The sequence below is a fragment of the Eretmochelys imbricata genome, chromosome 23 (assembly GCF_965152235.1).
Source record: "Eretmochelys imbricata isolate rEreImb1 chromosome 23, rEreImb1.hap1, whole genome shotgun sequence".
Taxonomy (NCBI): Eukaryota; Metazoa; Chordata; order Testudines; family Cheloniidae; genus Eretmochelys; species Eretmochelys imbricata.
In genome coordinates, this window is record NC_135594.1 from 13,432,525 (window position 1) to 13,456,565 (window position 24,041).

General features: G+C 58.7%; 2 protein-coding genes across 2 annotated transcripts in view; one reads left to right on the plus strand and one right to left on the minus strand.

Moving 5' to 3' along the window:
* LOC144279334 (alpha-1B-glycoprotein-like) overlaps positions 1-24,041 on the plus strand; it is a 937,253-nt gene that overhangs the window by 95,859 nt on the left and 817,353 nt on the right. The window lies entirely within an intron of this gene.
* LOC144279238 (osteoclast-associated immunoglobulin-like receptor) overlaps positions 12,919-24,041 on the minus strand; it is a 32,828-nt gene continuing 21,705 nt past the window's right edge. Inside the window, exons 2-4 of the mRNA XM_077840728.1 lie at positions 17,793-17,828; positions 16,425-16,715; positions 12,919-13,049 (exon numbers count right to left, since the gene is read on the minus strand). Coding sequence (XP_077696854.1) covers positions 12,919-13,049; positions 16,425-16,715; positions 17,793-17,828 — 458 coding nt within the window. The remainder of the gene's footprint in view (positions 13,050-16,424; positions 16,716-17,792; positions 17,829-24,041) is intronic.

The window sequence follows — 24,041 nt, forward strand, 5'->3', positions numbered from 1 at the left end:
GAGAACAAGACCCAGGCACCCACCCAGCCCCGGCCTCCAGCTGCAGAAGAGAAGAGTGAGGGGGGATTTGATAGCAGCCTTCAACTCCCTGAAGGGGGGCTCCAAAGAGGATGGAGCTGGGCTGTTCTCAGTGGGGGCAGATGACAGAACAAGGAGCGATGGTCTGAGGTTGCAGTGGGGGAGGTCTCGTTTGGATATTAGGAAAAACAATTTCACTGGGACAGCACTGAAATGGGTTCCCTAGGAGGTGGTGGAACCTCCATCCTTAGAGGTTTTTAAGGCTCGGCTTGACAAAGCCCTGGCTGGGATGATTTAGTTGGGGTTGGTCATGGTTTGAACAGGGGATTGGACTAGAACCTCCTGAGGTCTCTTCGAACCCTGATCTTCTATGCTGCCCGCAGTGACTCTGTCCCCGCTCCCCGGCCGGGTGTCCCCTCTGCAGGGTCAGGGCTCAGGGCAGAGACTGGCTCTGAGGATCCCATTGGCACCGAGCCCCTGTGAGGGTCTGGCTGGGCTTGGGGCTGGGAACGGGGATGCCGAGCCGGGCCCCTCACCTCTCACCACCAGCTGCACGGGGTCGCTGGGAGATGACACGGCAAACGGCTCCGATCTGCTGCGATAGGATCTGCTGCGCCGTTCTCCTGGTGCACGTTGCTGATGGGAAACACAGCCCCAAACCCGTCCGAATCCTCAGGCCGGGCCTCCCTCAGCACAGCACGTCCAAGTGCGACCAAGTTGGGGGATTTTCTTGTTTTCTCCTTGTTTTTCAATGGTTTGCATGCAGAGGGCATGGGACTCAGTTTCCCTGGATGTTACTGGTTTAACAAGGTGATGGGAGAGGGAGTTGGTTGGTACAGGGGACCTGCGAGGGAACTGGGGACCCCGGCCAATGGCTTGGAGAATGGAGACCCCAGCGACTGGTGACCGGGAGGCCCAGCTCAGGAGTCACAGCTGGGTTTGGCCAGTGGGAGGACAATGGGCTGAGGAGAGAGGATCCTGGTAACTGGACCAGCCGGTTCCAGGCAGAGCGGCCAGAGGACAGAAGAGGGGAGAGGAGGCCCAGGTGACCCTGTTTACCTGGAGAGAAGACAATGGACAGAAGGGGGCTTGGGGCCGGTGAGATCAGATGCCCAGCTGGGAAACAGGGGGGCTCGGGACTGGAGAGAGGGAGCAGGCAGAGCCCACCTGGATGCAGGGGAGACTGGGATGTGCTGTGCTGAGGGAGGCCAGGCCTGAGGCCCGGAGAGTTTCCTGTGCTGAGTTCAGAAGCTCAATAAACCCTCCTGTGTTACGCTGGCTGAGAGTTGCTCCGGGCTAGAGATCAGGGGGGCGTTATTCCCTCTGGGAGTGGAGGCCCCGGGGCTCCAGACCGAGTGGACTCCCTGCGGGGACCCACAGCAGTGACAGGCGTGCTAAGGCTCAGAGAGGTGCAGTTCCTGGAGGCAGAGGGGCCTAACCCCCGAGAGAGTGTCAACCCCCGAGAAGGGCTGTCGCACTGAAGGGGGTTCCCCCCAGGGACCGCACGGGGCCAAGAGTGGGCACCCCCTGGGAGTCCATGACAGGCCTCAATACCCCTACTGCACTAGGGGGTGCTATGCTGCAGGGGAAGGGGCTCAGTAGAGGGGCAGTCTCCTCTGGCCGTCACTGCTGGCCCTGATACCCCAGTGCACTGCTTGGGGGGCGCTGTGCTGCAGGGAGTGGGGGCAGAGGTCACTAGGGGGCTCTCCCCTGGCCGTCAGCACCGGCCCCAGTGCTAAGTAAAGTCCTGCAGAGAGAAATCCTACAAAACCCTGTGCAACAATTACAGCCGTGGCCATCTTCACATCCTCCCCAGTGTTCTCGGCTCTGATGGGACTCTCAGTAGACAAGCGTCGCTTGCGGGATGGTTCCTGCTGGGGTTTCCCTTGGGTCTTCCCTCTTTGATATTGTAGCTCTGACTACACCTAACACATAAGAACGGCCACACTGGGTCAGACCAAAGGGCCATCTAGCCCAGTATCCTGTCTGCTGACATTGGCCAGTGCCAGGTGCCCCAGAGGGAATGTACAGAACAGGGAACCATCAAGTGATCCATCCTCTGTCATCCTCCCAGCAAACAGAGGCTCGGGACACCATCCCTGCCCATCCTGGCTAATAGCCATTGATGGACGTAACCTCCATGAACTTATCTAGTTCTTTTTTGAACCCTGTTATAATCTTGGCTTTCACAACATCCTCTGGCAAGGAGTTCCACAGGCTGACTGTGCGTTGGGTGAAGAAATACTTCCTCTTGTTTGTTTTAAACCTGCTGACTATTAATTTCATTGGTTCTTATTTCATGAGAAGGAGTAAACAACACTTCCTTCTTTACTTCCTCCACACCAGTCATGATTTTATAGACCCCGACCAGATCCTCCGTTTGTTGTCTCTTTTCCAAGCTGAAAAGTTTGAATTTTTCCTATCACGGTGTCCCTGGGCGATGCTCTGGAACTGCTCCCCATGAAGCCAGTCAGGACTCTGGGGCAGTCGCCTTTCTGTGAGCAGCCTGTCTCCAGGACACACAGCTCACACAGCTTCACCTTCCTGGGCCTGACCTCGGAGAATTCACCATCCTCTGCCCCTCCATGCGCTTCTCCCAGCGAGTCCGCTCAGGCGGGTATCCTGGGGAAGCCAGAGGGTCCTGCACCCCAACTTTGCAGTCAGACGAGACTCTCAGCCAGCCAGTAAAACAGAGGTTTATTAGACAACAGGAACATGGTCTAAAACAGAGCTTGTAGGTGCAGAGAACGGGACCCCTCAGCTGGGTCCATTTTGGGGGGCAGTGAGCCAGATAACCACGTCTGCCCTTCACTGCATGTCCCAGCCAGCCCCAAACTGAAACTCCCTCCAGCCCCTCCTCCTCTGGGCTTTGTCCCTTTCCCAGGCCAGGAGGTCACCTGATTCCTTTGTTCTCCAACCCTTTAGCTCTCACCTTGCATGGGGGAAGGGCCCAGGCCATCAGTTGCCTGGAAACAGGGTGTCGGCCATTCTCTGTGTCCAGACCCCTGCACACACCTTCCCTCTAGGGCTCTGCAATGATCATACACCCTTACCCCACCACCTAGATACTTAAGAACTGCATAGGGGAAACTGAGGCACCCCCACACTATTCAGAGGAAACATTAAGAACAGTCCCACTTTGTCACATCTCCTCATACAGAAGCCGTTCCAGACCCCTAATCATTTTTGTTGCCCTTTTCTGAACCTTTTCCAATTCCAGTCTATCTTTTTTAAGATGGGGTGTCCACATCTGCACGGAGTATTCAAGGTGTGGGCGTACCATGGATTTATAGAGAGGCTATTCATCTATCCCTTTCTTAATGATGCCCAACCTTCTGCTGGCTTTTTTGACTGTTGCTGCACTTTGAGTGGAAGTTTTCAGAGAACTCTCCACACTGACTCCCAGATCTCTCTCTTGCCTGGTAACAGCTAATTGAGGCCTCATCGTTGTATATGTAGAGCTGGGATGATGCTTTCCAACGTGCATCACTTTGCATTGATCAACATTGAATTTCATCTGCCAGTTTGTTGCCCAGTGTGACGATGTGACTCAGCAGGGAGGGGGGAGTGTTGACCTGGGAATGTGCCCTGGGGATGGGAGACCTGAGAGCCTGTCACCTGAGCCAGGAGGGGGAGGGGGAAGTAACACCTCTGCCCAGGAATGTGGATGGAGACTGCAGCAGGGAACCTGCTAGGTGGGTTTAGTTTTCAGTTTGGGGCTGGGGAGAGGAACACAGGGAACCCCAGGGCTGGGGTCTAAGCTCCCTGCTCCCCCAGAAGGACGTGATTGAGGGGTCCTGGTTGTACCCACAAGCTCTGTTGTGGACTGTGTTCCTGTGGTCCAACAAACCTTCTGTTTTACTGGCTGGCTGAGAGTCTCAGTGGATCCCAGGAAGAGGGGTGCAGGGCCTGGACTCCCCCACACTCCGTGACAATTGGTGGCAGAGGTGGGATCTACTGCACCCCGTGAACGGCGCTTCCTGCAGTAAGTGACTGGGGAACAGTAAAACGAAGGGGAATTGACGGGGACCAGGCGTGCTGAAGATTCAGAGAGAGACGGTTTCGGGGGGCGGTTAACCCCTGGGAATGTGTGACCAGAGAGAAGGACTTTTGCAGTAACAGGGTCCCCCGGGGGATTGCAGCGAGCGGTCCCAGGGGCGGAGGAGACTGCAGCTCGACCCTGGCAAAGAGGTGGTGACCTCAAGAAGGACTGGCACACTAAGGGCTTTTCCTGGAAACCATGGAAAGCTGCCCGGCCTGCGAGTGGCCAGCAGGGAGATGTACGCTAAATGCCTTAAGAGCGACCTGGTGGAGCTGTGCAGGCAGAGGGGACTGCGCATCGGGAGGTCCACCAAGGAACAGCTGATTGCCCAGTTGGAGGAGAGGGATCGCTTGGATGACCCGATCCCTGTCCCTGAGGGAAGCCGCCCGGCAGACGCAGCATGGGCCCTGGGGCCTGACCGGGCTGGGAGGGATCAGACTGCTGCCGAGGACATCCCGAGACCCTTCCTACCTATGCCTGGGGGAGGGGTTGGGGGAAGCCCAGCGAATACCGAGGGCACCCTGACCCCAGGAGCCAGCAGGGGATCCTCCCGGCGGAGCTCCCCATCCCTGGAGCTGAGGCGGCTGGAATGGGAGAGGGAGGTGAAAATGAGGGAGCTGGAGGACCGTGAAAAACAACGTCAACATGAGGAGAAACAACGTCAACATGAGCAGGAGGAGAAGGAGAGGGAACGTCAGGAGAAGGAGAAACAAAGACAGCACGAACTGGAGCTGGCCAGGCTGAGGAGCAGTGGGGCCCCAGCTGCGGTGAGGGCGGGGGGACCCAAGACTGCAAGGAGCTTTGATAAGTGCTTCCTGGCCCAGCGTAAGGAGGGGGAGGACATAGATAGCTTCCTGACGGCCTTTGAGAATGCCTGCGAGATGCACAGGGTTGACCCTGCAGACAGGCTCCAGTTCCTCACCCCCTTACTGGACCCCAAAGCCGTGGAGGTGTACAGCCGAATGACAGGGCCGGAGGCAGGGGACTATGAACTGTTCAAACAGGCCCTGCTCCGTGAGTTTGGGCTGACCTCCGAGATGTACAGGAGAAGGTTCCGGAATCAACGTAAAACGCCTGAGGTCACCTACCTACAACTGGTCAACCGGATGCAGGGGTATGCCCGCAAGTGGACAGCTGGGGCCCGAGCTAAAGAGGACCTGCTTGACCTAATTGTACTGGAGCAACTGTATGAACAGTGCCCTTCCGACCTGAGGCTGTGGTTGGTGGACAAAAAGCTGGAGAACCCCCAGCACGCAGGGCAGCTGGCCGACGAGTTTGTGAACAGTCGGTCGGGGGTAGCCGGGAGGAGTCCCAAAAGAACAGGCCCCCCCCGATGCAGAGAGAGAGTCACCAGGGGGCCTCCCAGTGGGGAAATAGGGAGAACCCCCTCCCAAGGGGGACGCCTGGCGTCGGGCCCCTCCGACCTGCTCGAGGGGACCAACGTGACCTGAGCTGCTATCACTGTGGCCAGAGAGGCCACGTATGGACCCAGTGCCCCAGGCTCAGGGACAGACTGAGCAGACCCAACCTACCCAGGGTTAACTGGGTAGGGACCCAGCTGGACGAGGGGCAGACGACCCAGGAAAGGGGGCCTACCAGTTTACCACCTGCTCAGGAGGGAAGAGTACCCCAGGCCAGCTCCGCCAGAGGGCTGGAGGCTCTGGACTCAGGGTGCTCGGTTTACAGGGTGGGCGTGGGGCTGTCCCTCCGGAGAGAGTGCCTTGTTCCCCTGGAGGTGGATGGGAGGAAGGTCAATGGATACTGGGATACGGGCGCGGAGGTGACGCTGGCCTGGCCCGAGGTGGTGGCCCCAGATCGGGTGGTGCCCAACACCTACCTGACCCTGACAGAGGTGGGCGGGACCCCATTTAAGGTGCCCGTGGCAAGGGTACACCTGAAATGGGGGGTCAAGGAGGGCCCCAAGGATGTGGGGGTACACCACCATTTGCCCACTGAAGTTTTGATGGGGGGAGACCTAGAGGACTGGCCAAGCAAGCCCCAGACCGCGCTGGTTGTGACCCGTAGCCAGAGCCGGTGAGGGGCACTGCACCCTGACCTTGGGGAGGGTATCACACCGTAGGCGCAGGACTCTTCCCCGGTGGGGAGGGAGCGCCGAGGGGCACGGCTCAGACAGGCTGAGGCCTCAGACCTGGCCACTGAGGGGGAACCGGGCCCCATCCCTTCCCCAGCCGCTGAGTTCCAGGCCGAGTTGAGGAAAGATCCCTCCTTGTGGAAGCTCAGGGACCTGGCCGACCTTGGTGTGGTACGGACCATGAGGAGAGGCTGCCAGGAGAGGTTCCTGTGGGAGAAGGGGTTCCTGTACCGAGAATGGGCTCCCACAAGGGAAGTAGAGTCCTGTGGGACCAGGAGGCAGCTGGTGGTCCCCCAGAAGTATCGCCGCAAGCTCCTGTACCTGGCCCATGACATCCCCCTCGCAGGGCACCAGGGAATCCGGCGCACCCGGCAGAGGTTGCTACAGAACTTTTACTGGCCCGGGGTCTTTACCACGGTCCGGCAGTATTGCCGATCCTGTGACCCCTGTCAGAGGGTCGGGAAGGCCCGGGACAAGGGGAAAGCGGCTTTGAGACCTTTGCCCATCATAGAGGAGCCTTTCCAGAAGGTGGCCATGGACATCGTGGGGCCTCTCAGCAAGACGACCTGGTCGGGGAAGAAATACATTCTGGTGGTGGTAGATTTTGCCACCCGCTACCCCGAGGCAGTGCCCTTAGCTTCCATTGAAGCAGACACCGTGGCAGATGCGCTCCTGACCATTTTCAGCCGAGTGGGGTTCCCCAAGGAAGTCTTGACAGACCAAGGCTCCAACTTCATGTCGGCCCTGCTCCGGTGCTTGTGGGAGAAATGTGGGGTCCAGCACAACTGGGCCTCAGCTTATCACCCCCAGTCCAATGGGCTGGTGGAGAGGTTTAACGGGACGCTAAAGATGATGCTGAAAACCTTTATGAACCAGCACCCGCAGGATTGGGACAAGTACTTACCTCACCTGCTGTTCAAGTACAGGGAGGTGCCCCGGGAGTCTACCGGATTTTCGCCTTTCGAACTGTTATATGGCAGGAGGGTGAGGGGCCCCCTGGACCTGATGAGAGACGAATGGGAGGGGAAGGCCACTCCCGATGGAGAGTCAGTGGTGGAGTATGTCCTGATCTTCCGAGAGAGACTGGCTGAACTCATGGGCCTGGCCAGGGAGAATCTGGCCAGAGCCCAGAAGAAGCAGAAGGTCTGGTATGACCGCACGGCGCGGGCCCGTGCCTACGCCACCGGGGATCAGGTGATGGTTCTCATCCCTGTGAGAAAGAACAAACTACAGGCCGCCTGGGAGGGTCCTTTCAAGGTCGTCAAGCAGCTCAATGAGGTAAACTATGTGGTGGAGCTGTCGAACCGGGCGCACCACCGCCGGGTGTACCATGTGAATATGATGAAGCCATATTATGCCAGGGGGAATGTGGTGTTGGCCGTGTGTGGACAGTGGGAAGAGCAGGGAGATGACCCTTTAGTAGATCTATTCCCTGGGACCAGAGCTGGTTCCCCCCTGGAAACAATTCCCCTCTCGGATCAACTAACCCCTGCCCAGCAAGCTGAGGTCAGGAGGGTGCTGCATCCGTACCGACAGCTGTTTTCCAACCAGCCTGGACGCACTAATCTGACTGTCCACCGGGTGCAGACACGGTCGCACCCACCGATAAGATGCTCCCCCTTCCGAGTCACAGGGAAAACTGCTCAGGACCTGGAAAGAGAGGTCCGGGACATGCTGGCTTTGGGGGTGATCCAGCCATCTGCCAGCCCTTGGGCCTCGCCGGTGGTGCTGGTCCCCAAAAAGGACGGGTCGGTCCGGTTCTGTGTGGACTATCGGAAGCTCAATGCCATCACTGTATCTGATGCCTACCCCATGCCCAGGCGGGACGAGCTCCTAGACAAGCTGGGAGGAGCTCGGTACCTCACCACCATGGACCTTACAAAGGGCTACTGGCAAGTGCCACTGGATGCAGATGCCCGGCTGAAATCGGCCTGTATCACCCCTCTGGGGCTCTATGAGTTCCTGACCCTGCCTTTCGGCCTTAAGGGAGCGCCGGCCACCTTCCAGCGCCTGGTGGACCAGCTCCTGAGGGGGATGGAGAGTTTTGCCGTGGCGTATATTGATGACCTCTGTGTCTTTAGCCAGACCTGGGAGGACCATGTGTCCCAGGTTAGACAAGTGCTGGACCGACTCCAGGGGGCTGGGCTGACTGTAAAAGCGGAGAAGTGCAAGGTGGGGATGGCGGAAGTATCTTACCTGGGCCATTGGGTGGGGAGCGGCCGCCTAAAGCCAGAACCAGCCAATGTGGAGGTGATCAGAGACTGGCCCGCTCCCCACACCAAAAAGCAGGTCCAAGCCTTTATTGGGATGGCAGGATACTACCGAAGATTTGTGCCCCACTTTAGCGCCATAGCCACCCCCATCACTGAGCTATGCAAGAAGGGGAAGCCAGACAAGGTGATCTGGACCGAGCAGTGCCAGGAGGCTTTCCGGGCGCTGAAGGAGGCTCTGGTCAGTGGCCCAGTCCTGGCAAACCCAGACTTTGACAAGCCCTTTGTGGTGTTCACCGACGCCTCCGACACGGGACTGGGGGCAGTGTTAATGCAGGAGGATGAAAAGGGGGAGAGACACCCCATCGTGTACCTGAGCAAGAAGTTGCTACCCCGGGAGCAACGCTACGCGGCCGTCGAGAAGGAGTGCCTGGCCATGGTGTGGCCCCTCAAGAAACTAGAGCCCTATCTCTTCGGGCAACACTTCACCGTCTACATCTACCACTCTCCCCTGACCTGGCTGCACCAGATGAAAGGAGCCAACGCCAAGCTCCTGAGATGGAGCCTGCTCCTGCAGGATTACGACATGGACGTGGTCCACGTGAAGGGAACTGCCAACATGATAGCGGATGCGCTGTCCCGGAGAGGGGGCCCCGAACTTCCCCAGGTCACTGGTCACAGTGACCCCGCTCAGTTCAGTCTAGAAGGGGGGAGAGATGTGACGATGTGACGCAGCAGGGTCGGGGGAGTGTTGACCTGGGAATGTGCCCTGGGGATGGGAGACCTGAGAGCCTGTCACCTGAGCCAGGAGGGGGAGGGGGAGGTAACACCTCTGCCCAGGAATGTGGACGGAGACTGCAGCAGGGAACCTGCTAGGTGGGTTTAGTTTTCAGTTTGGGGCTGGGGAGAGGAACACAGGGAACCCCAGGGCTGGGGTCTAAGCTCCCTGCTCCCCCAGAAGGACGTGATTGAGGGGTCCTGGTTGTACCCACAAGCTCTGTTGTGGACTGTGTTCCTGTGGTCCAATAAACCTTCTGTTTTACTGGCTGGCTGAGAGTCTCAGTGGATCCCAGGAAGAGGGGTGCAGGGCCTGGACTCCCCCACACTCCGTGACACCCAGTCACCCACTTTCTGGAGATCCCTTTGTAGCTCTTGGCAGTCTGCCTGCGACTTAACTAACTTGAGTAGTTTTGTATCATCTGCAAATTTTGCCACCTCACCGTTTATGCATGAAGGTGTGTCATGGACTCACAGGCCCCTGCAAGCTCTCTTGGCTCTGTAGGATCCCGGGAGGAACTCCCCTCTGTCTGACAGCCCTTCTCCGGGTCCACTCTCTCGGGGGCTAAGCCCTGGGTTCCACCGTCTCCTGGAACTGCACCTCTCAGAGCCTCCAGCCCGCCTGGCTCTCACCATGAGCCTCCCCCAGGGACTCTCAGCCGGCGTAAAACAGGAGGGTTTATTGAATGTCTGGACAAAGCCCAAGGGCTCGGGCCTGGCCAGTCTCAGCACCTTTCAGCTGGTCTGTCCCAGTCCAGGTGGGTCTGTCCCAGTCCAGGTGCAGCCAGACCCCTCTTTGTCCCGAGTCCAGAAGTGACTTCCTTCCAGCTGACCCCCCTATATCACCTTCCCCGCAGCCCCACCTCCACCCTTTGGCTTCCATCTGGGAAAACAGATAGCTCGGGCCCTCTCTCTTCGTCCTTTGTCCTCCCACTGGCCAGAACTGGCCGGCTCCCAAGACAGGCTGGGCCACCAGGTCACCGGTTGCTAAGTTCTATCATGTCCAGGCCATTGTCAGGGGTCCAGGCTGCTAGGCGAGGTCACACCCGGCCCTCTGCACCAGCAAACCCCCTCTCCCACCGCCTCATTACACACGCCGCACACAGGGGAAACTGAGGCACGCACAGTACTCATGCACAACACTAAGAAAATCCCCCGCTTCGTCACAAGGCGTCAACCTGTTTTTCCTTAGCTGCACTTCCACGTCCCATGATTATTGGTCTGCCCCATTTTTCTTAGGTTGTTTGTAGTTCCTTTTTGTCTCACACGCAGCTACGCATGGCAGGTACCCTGCAGTCAGGACAGGCATTTTCCCATAACCTCACCTGTTGGCACATCTTATGCAGTAACCTTTGGTCTTAGCGGTTATTGCTAGGTCACGCAATCATCTTAAGCCTCTGGCCTAGTCTGGCGAAGCTAAAATCGTACAGGTCTCAGCCTGTAGGCCTTGCTATTAACCGTGCTTTACTAATACCTAATACACACTCCTCACGCCTACTTATCTATCCTATACTGCGCTAATCCTGCAACTCCAGTCGAAGGAGCATCCGTTGATTGTATAGGAAATGCACATCCATTGGCCGTACCATCACATAATACACTGAGAAACGGAGGATAAAATGAAGGCTCCACACATAATCGCGGTGTAGTGCGCAGAGCGTCCTCCCTCTGGACTTGAGAGCGAGGGACCACTATGTTCCCCCCTGGTGGGTGGAGCCAAATGTGCCCCGCCCCCTTCCCAGAAGTACCGGGGCGGAGCAGGAAGTATAAAGGGAGGGCCCTGCAGGGGAAGGAGGCAGATGTCTCCAGCCTGCTGCTGAATGCAGAGATGACTCTGTGCTGTGGAGTGCCCTGCCCCCGGGGGAAACCAGCCCTGGAGACATGGTGCCAGGACTGTCGTCCGCAGTGTACCCCACGGAGACAAAGGACCCCTGGACTGCAGAATCCCCCCACCCCCACCCAGACTGTGGTAGGAAGTAGCCCAAGGACACCAGACTTTCATCCGGTTTTGTCGCCAGAGCACAGGCTGGTGTGTTTGGGTAGGATCCCCACTGACCCAGTTGTGGCACTTCATATTCTCCATCAGGATATGCTTTTGATATGAATATGGCATCACTAAGTTGTATTTTATGCAAGATGGGTCATGTAAGATATCATTGGAAAGATTATGATTTACTGAATGTGATTATCCTGTTTGTATGCATGGATCGTTTCTGTATCAGTCAATATTCCTAACTTTAATGTACCAATTACAAAAATGTTTACACCAGAGGAACGCCCACACACAAAACGCCATGAGTCTGGCTGGTTGGTCAATGAACCATTGGGGGAACAATAGGATTTTGAAGATGCTAATCTCCCACCTTCCTGAGACGTTTCCTGGGATGCTCCAAACCACCTTTGACTCGTGGCTGCTTTGACACGGCAGGGTCATGTGATCATGCCACCTGGTACTGAACTCCATCTTGGACTGATAGTAGTTTTCCACTTGTAGGAGGTGGGGATCAAACTGGGAAACAAAGGATTCCCGCCTTATGTAAATCCTATTTAAGGCTGGGGAGTGAGATAGTCAGGGTTGGTTCTTCACTGAATCCCTGCCCAAGCTGACTGCTGAAAACACCTAAAACTGAGCTGGGGAAGAAAGGACTGAACCCAGGCTAGAAGTTGTCTGGCCTGTGAAAGGAATACCTGGAGCTTCAAGTTTGTCTTCAAGAAACTCTGCAACCTGCTTAAAACAACATTGAGGGTGAGAAATTACTGCTTGTAACCAGTTTCTATCATGTATTAAACTATAGTTTGCATGTTTGTTTTATTTGCTCAGTAATCTGCCTTTGATCTCTTTGCTATCCCTTATAATCACTTAAAATCTATCCTTTGTAGTTAATAAACTTGTTTTGTTTTCTCAAAACCCAGGTTGTGGAACTCATTACTGGCAGGTGGGGGGACAAAGCTGTGCATATCTTCCTCCACATTGAGGGAGGAGGCAAATTTCAATTAGCTTATGCAGTACAGTTCTCTGTGCAGCGCAAGACAAAACAATTTTGGGTTTGCACCCTGAGAGGGTGTGCACCTGAGTGCAGGTCAATTCCTTAGCTGAAAGCTTTCCCATGCAGGGCTGATTTCAGTGTCTGTGTCTTTCGGCAGCTGGTGTGTCCCTACCTGTGTGTGTATGTGCTGGAGAAGGCTTGAGGGCCTGGCTCTGCAGGACAGGGTGAGGAAGCCCAGGCTGGTGGAACGGGTGGGCTCTGTGGTACCCCAGTACATCAGGTGGCATCCCCAGAGTGGTGCGGAGGGAGACTTTGAACGGGGGAACACGCGCGCCATGACCTGGCCGCAGGGCCGAGTCACGAAGAGGCAGCAGAAGCTGCTGGAGCAAGAGAGAGAGAGAGGCGGAGGGACGGCAGGCAGCTGTAGGAAGGGGCGTCGAGCCGTTCCCCAGAACTGCCAGTAGGAGGTGCCAGCCGCGTGGCACGTGGAGCACCCCGTCACTGAACTGTTCCAAAGCCGACAGAGGTGCTGCACGTAGGGAAGAAAAACCAAGCGCAGCAGGGCAGGGTGGGGGCGAACGGGCCTGGCAGCAGCATGGCGGAGATGGATCGGGGAGTTGGGGTGGATCACGCCCTCAGCATGAGGCAGCCACGCGATGCCGTTGCAAAACCAAAAGCAAAGGCAGCTTTAGGCTGTATTAAGAGAGGGGCAGCGTGCAAGTCCCGGGCGGTGAGAGTCCCGCTCTGGTCGGCGCTGGGCAGGCCGGGAGTGCTGCGTCCAGCTCCGGTCACCTAGGGCGCCCCCCTCGGGCGGCTGTAATAGGCCTGGGCCAGGATCAGCCCCAGGATGAGCAGGACCACGACGCTCAGTGCCAGGTGGGCGATGTTGGCCTGGGTGAAATCCGGGCGCCCCGGGGGGCCTGCTGTGGAGGGAAGGGAAGAGTCACTCGGCAGCTCGGACCAGGAGATCAGCAGCTCGCGCTGCCCCGGGAGCGGAGCCGCCAACCCACCCGTCCGGCAGGTCTGGCTCTGGGGCCTCAGATCACTCTCCCCACCCTCACTCACTCGCTCATTTTCAGGGGGTTGGGGTGCTGGAGGGGGTGAAGGCTCCGGCAGTGGGGCGGGCTCTGGGTGGAGCCAGGGATGAGGGGTGGGGCCGAGGGGTTGGGAGTATGGCGGGGGCTCTGGGCTGGGGCAGGGGGTTGGGGCGCAGACGGCGGTGCGGTGTGTGGGCTCTGGGTGGGAGTTTAGGTGAGGGGGGGCTCAGGGCTGGGGCAGGGGATTGGGGCATAGGAGGGGGTTCGGGGTGCAGGCCTCAGGTGGCGCTTACCTCAGGCGTCTCCCAGGAAGTGACCAGCCTGCCTGGGAGCTGGAGGGGCAGCCAGGGGGTTCTGCACGCTGCCCCTGCCCACAGGTGCTGCAACCTGCAGCTCCCATTCGCTGCGCTTCCTGGCCAATGGGAGCTGCGGAGACGGCGCTTGGGGCGGGGCCAGGGCGCAGAGCTCCTGTGGCCACCCTGCGCCTCGGAGCCGGAGGGAGATGCCGGCTGCTTCCCGAGAGCCGCCCAGAGCCACAGCAGCCAGGGACCCTGCCAGCCCCGCGGTGCCGCCAACCGGACTTTTAACTATCCTGCCAGGGTCCCTTTGCAACCGGGTGTTCGGGTCAAAAACCGGACACCTGGCAACCCTAGCCCCAGGACCCGCCTGGGCACCCAGCTCGTCCCAACTCCAAAGCCAGGACTCCCAGATCCTGTCCTCTCTTGGGATCCCCCAGTCGCTTCCAGGCAGCAACCTATAGGACAGGAGGTGCCGGAGGAGCTGGGGGTCTGGTGGGGAGGGAGGGGCAGGGGCTTCGTGCCCCCTGGTGTCTGGCCTCATGCACCAGGAGTCACTTGCCCCATCCCGCCCAACCAGCCTCAACCCCCAGGGGCAGTTCCTTGGGCAGCATGAGCCTTCCAGGGCTGGTTTGATGGTGATTCCCCCCCCCGGCCCTGGTACCTGGCCCCGAGCAGCCCGGGTGGGTGGAAGCCAGGGACACTCCAGGCTGGGTTGGGTCAGTTCCCTCTGAGGGAATCGAACCAGTGTCTGTCAGGTCGGGGGGAGGGGCTGAAACAGTGACAGTGATTGCCCCCCCCCCCCCGCAACTCAGCTTCAATCGTCACTGTCATTCATGGGGGGGGGCGGGCAGTGCCGGCTCAGAAGCCCCTGGGCCCCGACTCCTCTGTGTGTCCCCAGAGTGGAGACAGCCATCTGGGGGCCAGGATCCCCCCTCAGCCTCAAATCTCCAGGGGCTGCTGCTCCCCCTGGCCAGGGAACCCCGCAGTGACTCCCCAGCCGGGGGTCCCCTCTGCTGGGCTCAGGGCAGAGCCTGGCTCTGAGCGCCCCGTGAGTGCCAAGCTGCCGAGGGTCCGGCTGGGGGTGGGGCTGGGAGCGGGGACGCCGGGCTGGTCTCTGGCGCCCGGCACCGCAGGCCCCGGGGTTGCCGGAGTCGTTTGCAGCAGGAAAGTCTGGCTGAAAAGGGAACCTGGCAGTGACGCTGACCGGACCCGACGTCTGATTCCTGCAGTGACCGGCCTGTGCCACCAGGGGGCGGGAAGAGCAGCGGCTGCTGGAGCCTGGAGGAGCCGTGGAGCCACTGAGCAGGGGCCCTGCCCCACGCCCTGCCCCCCCTCCCCCCACTCCCTCCCCCCCACCCCTGGAGAGCGGCTCCCCCTCCCCCGCCCGGCCCCCCTCACCCCACTCCCCTCCCCCCCACCCCTGGAGAGCGGCTCCCCCTCCCCCGCCCGGCCCCCCTCACCCCACTCCCCTCCCCCCCACCCCTGGAGAGTGGCTCCCCCTCTTCTGCCCTGCCCCCCTCACCCCACTCCCCTCCCCCCCACCCCTGGAGAGTGGATCCCCCTCCCCCGCCCTGCCCCCCTCACCCCACTCCCCTCCCCCCACCCCTGGAGAGCGGCTCCCCCTCCCCCGCCCGGCCCCCCTCACCCCACTCCCCTCCCCGCCACCCCTGGAGAGTGGATCCCCCTCCCCCGCCCTGCCCCCCTCACCCCACTCCCTCCCCCCCACCCCTGGAGAGCGGCTCCCCCTCCCCCGCCCGGCCCCCCTCACCCTACTCCCCTCCCCCCCACCCCTGGAGAGTAGATCCCCCTCCCCCGCCCTGCCCCCCTCACCCCACTCCCCTCCCCCCCACCCCTGGAGAGTGGCTCCCTCTCCCCTCCCCCCCACCCCTGGAGAGTAGCTCCCCCTCTTCTGCCCTGCCCCCCTCACCCCACTCCCCTCACCCCCACTCCTGGAGAGTGGCTCCCCCTCTTCTGCCCTGCCCCCCTCACCCCCACCCCCACTCCCGAAGTGCAGCTCCCCCTCTCCCACCCTGCCCCACTCCCTGCCCCCCTCACCCCCACTACCCTCACCCCCACCCCTGGAGAGTGGCTCCCCCTCCCCCGCCCTGCCCCACTCACCCCCACCTCCGGTGCACGGCTCACCTGGCAGGAGGAGGGCGGTGGAGAGAGCAGCGTCAAAGGGGGGGAAGAGGAGCAGGGGGCTGAGCCCCACACAGGAAGAGAGTCACCCTCCCAGCCCCCCAGGAGGCAGGGAGGGGTCTTTATCCCCATTCTACAGGGGGGAAACTGAGGCACAGACAGATTAACTTTTCTTAGTGAGCTCCCAGGGGCAGGGACTGTCTCTTCACTCTGTGTTTATGCAGCGCCGGGCACAAAGGGGCCTTGATCATGGCTGGGGCCCTACATGTTCCCCCAACACAAGGGATCCAGTGCTACTGAGGCCAGTGTTTGCAGAGGTCTCCACTAACTGGGGGTGTCTCAGTTTGTGGGCGCTCGGCCTCAGATCCCCCAAGATTGAGCCCCCCCCACAAGGAAGGACACTTTTGGAAACTGCGATGTGCTCCCATCACACAGCGTCTGTGGCCACGCCAGGAGCTGGGCCAGATCTCCTGGGTCCATGCCCGGGACCGTGTCCACTAATCCACCACTTCTCCTGCAGCCCCTGCCTCATTCAGCTCCAGCTGGGGCACTGCCTGCGGCAGGGCCTGGAGAACAGAGCGGACGGGATCACGGGATTAAATAGCGACTCACGGCTCCTACCCACAAGGGGCAGCGTTAAAGTCGCCTCCCTGCCCCGAGTCTCCAGGGGCTGCTGCTCCTCCCTGACTGGGGAACCCCCGCTGTGACTCCGTCCCCGCTCCCCGGCCGGGCGTCCCCTCTGCGGGGTCAGGGCTCACGGAGACCCCCTGGGGCCTGGCTGGGTGTGGGGCTGGGAGCTGAGGTGCCAGGCTGAGCCCCTCACCTGCTACAATGATCTGCACAGGGTCGCTGGGCTCCGAGAAGACAGCTGATCCTGTTCTGTAGGCACAACGACAGATGTAGCTGCCCCCGTGTTCCCGTCTGGCGCTGGGGATGGGAAATTCAGCCACATAACTAGCAGGGTCCGTGTACCTCAGATGGTTCCCGTCTCCATCCTTGTAGAGGACGAACCTCATGCCCAGGCGCTGATGCCAACACCGGATGGTGACGTTTCCCCCCACGGGGATCACCCCACCGGGGCTGGCAAAGATGGAGGGTTTGGGGTAGGACCCCTCTGGATTCACAAACAAACAGGCAGTAAGTGGGGGTGACACAAACCACGTCCGTCTGGTGCAATCCTCTGCCCGTCTGTCGCTCCAGCGTTTCACCCCAGCCCCGCCTGTCCCTGCGGTGCAGGCCCGGCCCCGGGACTCACAGTCGGGGAGAGACACAGCAGGGGGAAAGGAGATTTCCAGTCTCTGATTCCTTTAGTTCTGCAGGGTCAATTCAGCCCGGCCCCTGCTGCAGTCAGGGGTCACTCCGGATTGAGCCCGGGGGGCTGAGATCAGAACCCAGCCCTGCCCCCATCGCAGTCAGGTGGTAAATTGGGATCTACCCTGCGAGGTGTGACGGGGTAGGGAGTAGAGAATATTAACCTGGTAATGTTGCGTGGGAGTTTTACTAGTTGACTGTCTGCGTTGATACTAGATGATGGTGGGATATCAGGGTGTGACTTCTCTGTGGGATGATACTTGACGGCCAGCTCCTAACCTCAGCCCAGGAGCGGGTTGGGGCCAGGTGACACCTTCTGCCCGGGAAACTGGACCAAGGCTGGAGGAGGGGTCGGGGTGTGTGGCTGTGGGAGGCGGCTGGAGGGAGTTTCAGTTTGGAGCCGGCTGAGGGGGGAGGCCCAGAACCTGGGTCTGGGCTCCCCACCCCCGAAGAAGGACCCCACTGAGGGGTCCTGTTTTGTGTACCTACAAGCTCTGTTTTAGACCATGTTCCTGTCGTGTAATAAGCCTTCTGTTTTACTGGCTGGCTGACAGTCACAGTGAACCGCAGGAAGTGCGGGGTGCAGGGCCCTGACTCCCCCACACTCCGCGACATGGGGTTCCTGGTCTAAATGTGGGTCATTTGAGGAAGCTGCTCCCAGGACAGGCACCCCAAGAAAACATATTAACAAAATCCCCCAGTTGTTCCAACAGGTTCCCATCCCTGTGATGAGTAGGGCGAGGTCTCAGTCCCCACCTCTGGAGAACACATGTCTGACAGGATCATCCCTTTGGGGGACTGGTGCCCCTCACCCCCACCCACATCCCTCGTCCCTAATGTGGAAATTCCCCCAGCTTCCCCATTCCCCACAGATATTCACGTCCCAAAGCCCCGCTCCGCCCAGCCAGCCAGCAGCCTGGAGAGGAGACAGCTTGTTAGAAACCGGATCACCGAGGAGGACAGTGAAAGCAGACACCATGATGGGGCAGTGAGGAGCCCCTCAGTGCTGCCACCAACGCCCCAGTGCCCAGCTCCACCCAACCTGAGGCCCGAGTGCGAGCGGAATGAGGAACAGCGCCAGGGGCTGCAGCCCCAGGAAGCCCGTGATGTGGTCAGCCCCTTTCTTCCCAATCAGATGGTTTCTCTGCAATCTCCTGCCCAAATCTACCACGGTCAGAGCAAAGCCAGCTCCCTGCCACGCCCAGCAAACCACATCCCCTCCTGCAGCTGCCTGGCCCCACCCCGCCCCGCCATGATCTCCCAGCCCCACATGGGAGCTGCCCAGTCCGGGGACCAGCTGGGAGCAGGGCAATCTCAGGAGGCATCAAGAGGTGCCCATGTTGCCCTGACCTTTTCCAACAGGCCCATCTAGCCTCCCTGGAGAAGCAGCTCAGAGCAGAGGAAGGCTTCCCCCATACACACACAGTGCCCCCCACGGAGTGCCCCCCTCCCATGAAGCAGGGCAGAGATTCCTTCCTGACCCACCCTGGAGCATGAGGGTGGATGGGGCCTGGCCAAACTCCTTCCCAGGTCGTGTCGCTGCAGAATCTATTCTTCGCCCAGTGACATGGCACAGAGATGGGACGGGTGGCTGGGAGGGGTTGTGGTTTCCGGTCCCCGTGAGTGGGGGAGGAAGGAATAAATGTAGATCCTGAGTTGTTAAAGGAACAGCCGATAAATCCGTGAAAGGGGAAGTCTGCCCAGAGCCGGCGCTCACGTCCTGTTTCTGGTACTGCCAGTGAAACTCTGAATCATAGAATATCAGGGTTGGAAGGGACCTCAGGAGGTCATCTAGTCCAACCCCCTGCTCAAAGCAGGACCAATCCCCAACTAAATCATCCCAGCCAGGGCTTTGTCAAGCCTGACCATAAAAACTTCCAAGGAAGGAGATTCCACCACCTCCCTAGGTAACGCATTCCAGTGTTTCATCACCCTCCTAGTGAAAAAGTTTTTCCTAATATCCAACCTAAACCTCCCCCACTGCAACTTGAGACCATTGCTCCTTGTTCTGTCATCAGCTACCACTGAGAACAGTCTAGAGCCATCCTCTTTGGAACCCCCTTTCAGGTAGTTGAAAGCAGCTATCAAATCCCCCCTCATTCTTCTCTTCCGCAGACTGAACAATCCCAGTTCCCTCAGCCTCTCCTCATAAATCGTGTGTTCCAGTCCCCTCATCATTTTTGTTGCCCTCTGCTGGACTCTTTCCAATTTTTTCACATCCTTCTTGTAGTGTGGGGCCCAAAACTGGACACAGTCCTCCAGATGAGGCCTCACCAGTGTCGAATAGAGGGGAACGATCACGTCCCTCGATCTGCTGGCAATGCCCCTACGTATACATCCCAAAATGCCATTGGCCTTCTTGGCAACAAGGGCACACTGTTGACTCATATCCAGCTTCTTGTCCATTGTCACCCCTAGGTCCTTTTCTGCAGAACTGCTGCCTAGCCATTCGGTCCCTAGTCTGTAGCAGTGCATGGGATTCTTCCTTGCTAAGTGCAGGACTCTGCACTTGTCCTTGTTGAATCTCATCAGATTTCTTTTGGCCCTCTAATTTGTCTAGGGCCCTCTGTATCCTATCCCTCCCCTCCAGCGTATCTATCTCTCCTCCCAGTTTAGTGTCATCCGCGAACTTGCTGAGGGTGCAATCCACACCATCCTCCAGATCATTAATGAAGATATTGAACAAAACCGGCCCCAGGACCGACCCTTGGGGCACTCCACTTGATACCAGCTGCCAGCTAAACATGGAGCCATTGATCACTACCCGTTGACCCCGACAATCTAGCCAGCTTTCTATCCCCCTTATAGTCCATTCATCCAGCCCATACTTCTTTAACTTGCTGGCAAGAATACTGGGGGAAACAATGTCAAAAGCTTTGCTAAAGTCAAGGAACAACACGTCCACTGCTTTCCCCTCATCCACATAGCCAGTTATCTCGTCACAGAAGGCAATTAGATTAGTCAGGCATGACTTGGCCTTGGTGAATCCATGCTGACTGTTCCTGATCACTTTGCTCTCCTCTAAGTGCTTCAGAATTGATTCCTTGAGGACCTGCTCCATGATTTTTCCAGGGACTCAGGTGATGCTGACTGGCCTGTAGTTCCCAGGATCCTCCTACTTCCCTTTTTGAAAGATGGACACTATATTAGCCTTTTTCCAGGCATCCGGGACTTCCCCGGATCACCATGAGTTTTCAAAGATAATGGCCAATGGCTCTGCAATCACATCCGCCAACTCCTTTAGCACTCTCGGATGCAGCGCATCCGGCCCCATGGACTTGTGCTCGTCCAGCTTTTCTAAATAGTCCCGAACCACTTCTTTCTCCACAGAGGGCTGGTCACCTCCTCCCCATGGTGTGCTGCCCTGGGCAGAAGTCTGGGAGCTGACCTTGTTTGTGAAGACAGAGGTAAAAAAAGCATTGAGTACATTAGCTTTTTCCACATCCTCTGTCACTAGGTTGCCTCCCTCCTTCAGTAAGGGGCACACACATTCCTTGACTTTCTTCATGTTGCTAACATACCTGAAGAAACCCTTCTTGTTACTCTTAACATCTCTTGCTAGCTGCAACTCCAGGTGTGATTTGGCCTTCCTCATTTCACTCCTGCATGCCTGAGGAATTTTTTTATAAACCTGATGCAGCTACCCTGTTATATACCACAGTTCGGGGAGGGGAATGGGGTCTAGTGATTGGGCGGGACGGGCTGGGAGCCAGGACTCCTGGGTTCTCTCCCTGGCTCTGGTTGGGGGGTGGGATCTGGTGCTTAGAGAAAAAGGACACAGATTCGAGCCAGCCCCCTAGAGGTGAAAGGCCCCATGTCCCTTCCCCAGCCCATTCCCGGGGCAGCGGGTCTGCACAGCTCAGGGCCTAGGGCAGAGCTCACAGCGGGTCGACAGCTGAGCAGAGTTTCCCTCTCCCCCCTCAGGATGCTGCGAAAGGGACACAGGGGTTGGGAGAGAGCTGACCAGCCCCCCAGAAAGGGGAGGGGGCAAGATCACGGGGACAGAGCTCAAGAGAAACTGGCCCCCCCGGCAGATGCCCCAGCTCTGGCTCCCCAGCTCATTTGCCCTTCACCCCCCCTGACATTCAGGCATTGGGGCCATCAGCCCCCCCATTCTGCCCCCTGGCCTGCGTCCCCTCCCCCATTCTGTCCCCCCAGCCTGTAGTTCCCTCACGTCCACCCCATCATGGCCCCTGCCTTCCTAGTTCTGACCTGTCCCCTATCCCTTCATCCCCCGTTGTGCCCCTCATGCCCCATGTCCTGTCCCCTGTTCTGCCCCCCATCCCCCTGACCTCCCCGTTGTAGGGAAGGGACACCTGGCTGCCCTCAGTTAAGTGGCCGCCCCTTCGCCCCCTGCAGCCCTCGCAGGGCAGCTATGCTGGCCCCTGGCTAAGATGGCCAACGCCTCAACCTGGGGGCAGGAACAATCCTGTCCCCCCTGTGATGGGTTGGATCACAGGAAACCCCCGTGGGACTGCCAACTGATTTGCTGAGACTTCTTCTGCCCCTGCTTTCCCTGCCAATTTGGGACTCCACAACCCTGCCTGGTTTGAGCCAGACACGCTATCCTGTTACAAATCAAGACCCAGGTCTGAACAACGTCCCACAAAAGCTGCAGGCTTAACTGAAAACAGATTAAGAAATGTTCCTGTCTCCAACACCCAGATGCCCAGTTCCCAATGGGGTCCAAACCCCAAATAAATCCGTTTTACCCTAGATAAAGCTTATAGAGGGTAAACTCATAAACTGTTCGCCCTCTATAACACAGAGAGACATGCACAGCTGTTTCCTCCTGCCCTCCCCCTCCCCCCCGGGCTCGGTATTAATACACACTCTGGGTTAATAAGTAAAAAGTGATTTTATTAAATACAAAAAGTAGGATTTAAGTGGTTCCAAGTAATAACAGACAGAACAAAGTTCTAGGCAGTTCTTAAGTATCTAGGGGGTGGGGTAAGGGTGTGTGATCCTTGCAGAGCCCTAGAGGGCAGGTGTGTGCAGGGGTCTGGACACAGAGAATGGCCGACACCCTGTTTCCTGGCCACTGATGGCCTGGCCCTTCCCCCCTGCAAGGTGAGAGCTAAAGGGTTGGAGAACAGGGTTAACAGGAAAGGAGGACTTGTGGCACCTTAGAGACTAACCAATTTATTTGAGCATGAGCTTTGGTGACCTCCTGGCCCGGGACAGGGACAAAGCCCAGAGGAGGAGGGGCAGGAGGGAGTTTCAGTTTGGGGCTGGCTGGGGACATGGAGTGAAGGGCAGACGTGATTGTCTGGCTCACTGCCCCCCAGAATGGACCCAGCTGAGGGGTCCTGTTCTCTGCACCTACAAGCTCTGTGTTAGACCATGTTCCTGTCGTCTAATAAACCTCTGTTTTACTGGCTGCCTGAGAGTCACGTCTGACTGCGGAGTTGGGAGGCAGGACCCTCTGGCTTCCCCAGGACCCCGCCTGGGCGGACTCGCTGGGGGAAGCGCACGGAGGGGCAGAGGATGCTGAATGCTCCGAGGTCAGACCCAGGAAGGTGGAGCCGGGTGAGCTGTGTGTCCTGCAGACAGGCTGCTCCCAGAGAGGAGACTGCCCCAGAGTCCTGACTGGCTTCATGGGGAGCAGATCCAGAGCATCACCCAGGGAAACCGTGACAGTAGCATAAAACATATTCCAGTTATGTCAAATATACATTCATAAGCATATTTCCATAAAGAATTATGGGGTGTGTCATGGACTCCCAGCTCATGCCCACTCTCAGCCCCGTACGGTCCCTGGGAAAAACCCCCTTCAGTGCGACAGCCCTTCTCGGGGGTCCACTCTCTCTCGGGGGTTAGGCCCCTCCGCCTCCTGGAACCGCACCTCTCTGAGCCTTAGCACACCTGTCTCTTGCCATGGGACCCCTCAGGCAGTCCACTTGCTCTGGCACCCCAGGGTCCCCACTCCCAGAGGGAATAATGCCCCCCTGATCTCTAGCCCGGAGCAACTCTCAGCCAGTGTAACACAGGAGGGTTTATTGAGCATCTGAACCCAGCACAGGAAACTCTCTGGGCCTCAGGCCTGGCCTCCCTCAGCACAGCACATCCCAGTCTCCCCTGCATCCAGGTGGGCTCTGCCTGCTCCCTCCCTCCAGCCCCAAGCCCCCCTGCTTCCCAGCTGGGCATCTGATCTCACCGGCCCCAAGCCCCCCCGTCCATTGTCTTCTCTCCAGGTAAACAGGGTCGCCTGGGCCCCCTCTCCCCTCTTCTGTCCTCTGGCTGGAACCGGCTGGTCAGGTCACCAGGATCCTCTCTTCACAGCCCATTGTCCTTTCACTGGCCGGACCAGCTGTGACTCCTGAGCTGGGCCTCCCGGTCACCAGGTCACCAGTCGCTGGGGTCTCCATTCTCCAGGGCATTGACCGGGGTCCCAAGTTCCGTCGCACGTCCTCTGTACCAATAAACTCCCTCTCCCACCACCTCGTGAAATCAGTAACACTCAGGGAAACTGAGTCCCACCTACTCTGCATGCAAACCATTGGAAAAACCAAGGAAAAGCCAAGAAACGCCCCCACTTCGTCACAGTGGGGAGCAGGGGTTGCCCCTATTGTTAAGGGGACATCATGGGCCCCAGAGAGGGAGGTTATTGCCCTAGATCTCCTCCTAGATCATGCCCCTTCCCTGAGATCCCCCCACAGCTTCCAGGCAGTGACCTGCAGGGCAGGAGTCATCGGGGGAGCTGGGGGTCTACCAGTGGTGGAGGGGCAGTGGGGTTGTTTCTCTATCCCCCCATCTCAATGAGCCCCTCCCCGAGGTGTCTGGGCCCCACTCACCTGGATTCACTGCCCCCGTCCCCCCCAACCAGCCCTAGCCCCTGGGCACCACGAGCCTGTTTCCAGAGCTGGTTTGATGGTACCTGGCCCTGTGCTGCCCGGGCGGGTGGGAGTCGGCGCCACTCCAGGCTGGGTCAGGTTGGTTCCCCCTGTGGGAATAAAACAAGCACCTGTCAGGGGCCGGAGGAGGGACTGAAACAGCGACTCAGTGATCTCTCCCTCTCCCCACCTCGATTCAGCATCGCTCGTCACTGTCATTCCCGGAGGCAGGGGGGAAGGATTTTTGTGGCTGGGGACGGTGCCGGCTTGGCAGCCCCTGGGCCCCAACTCATCTA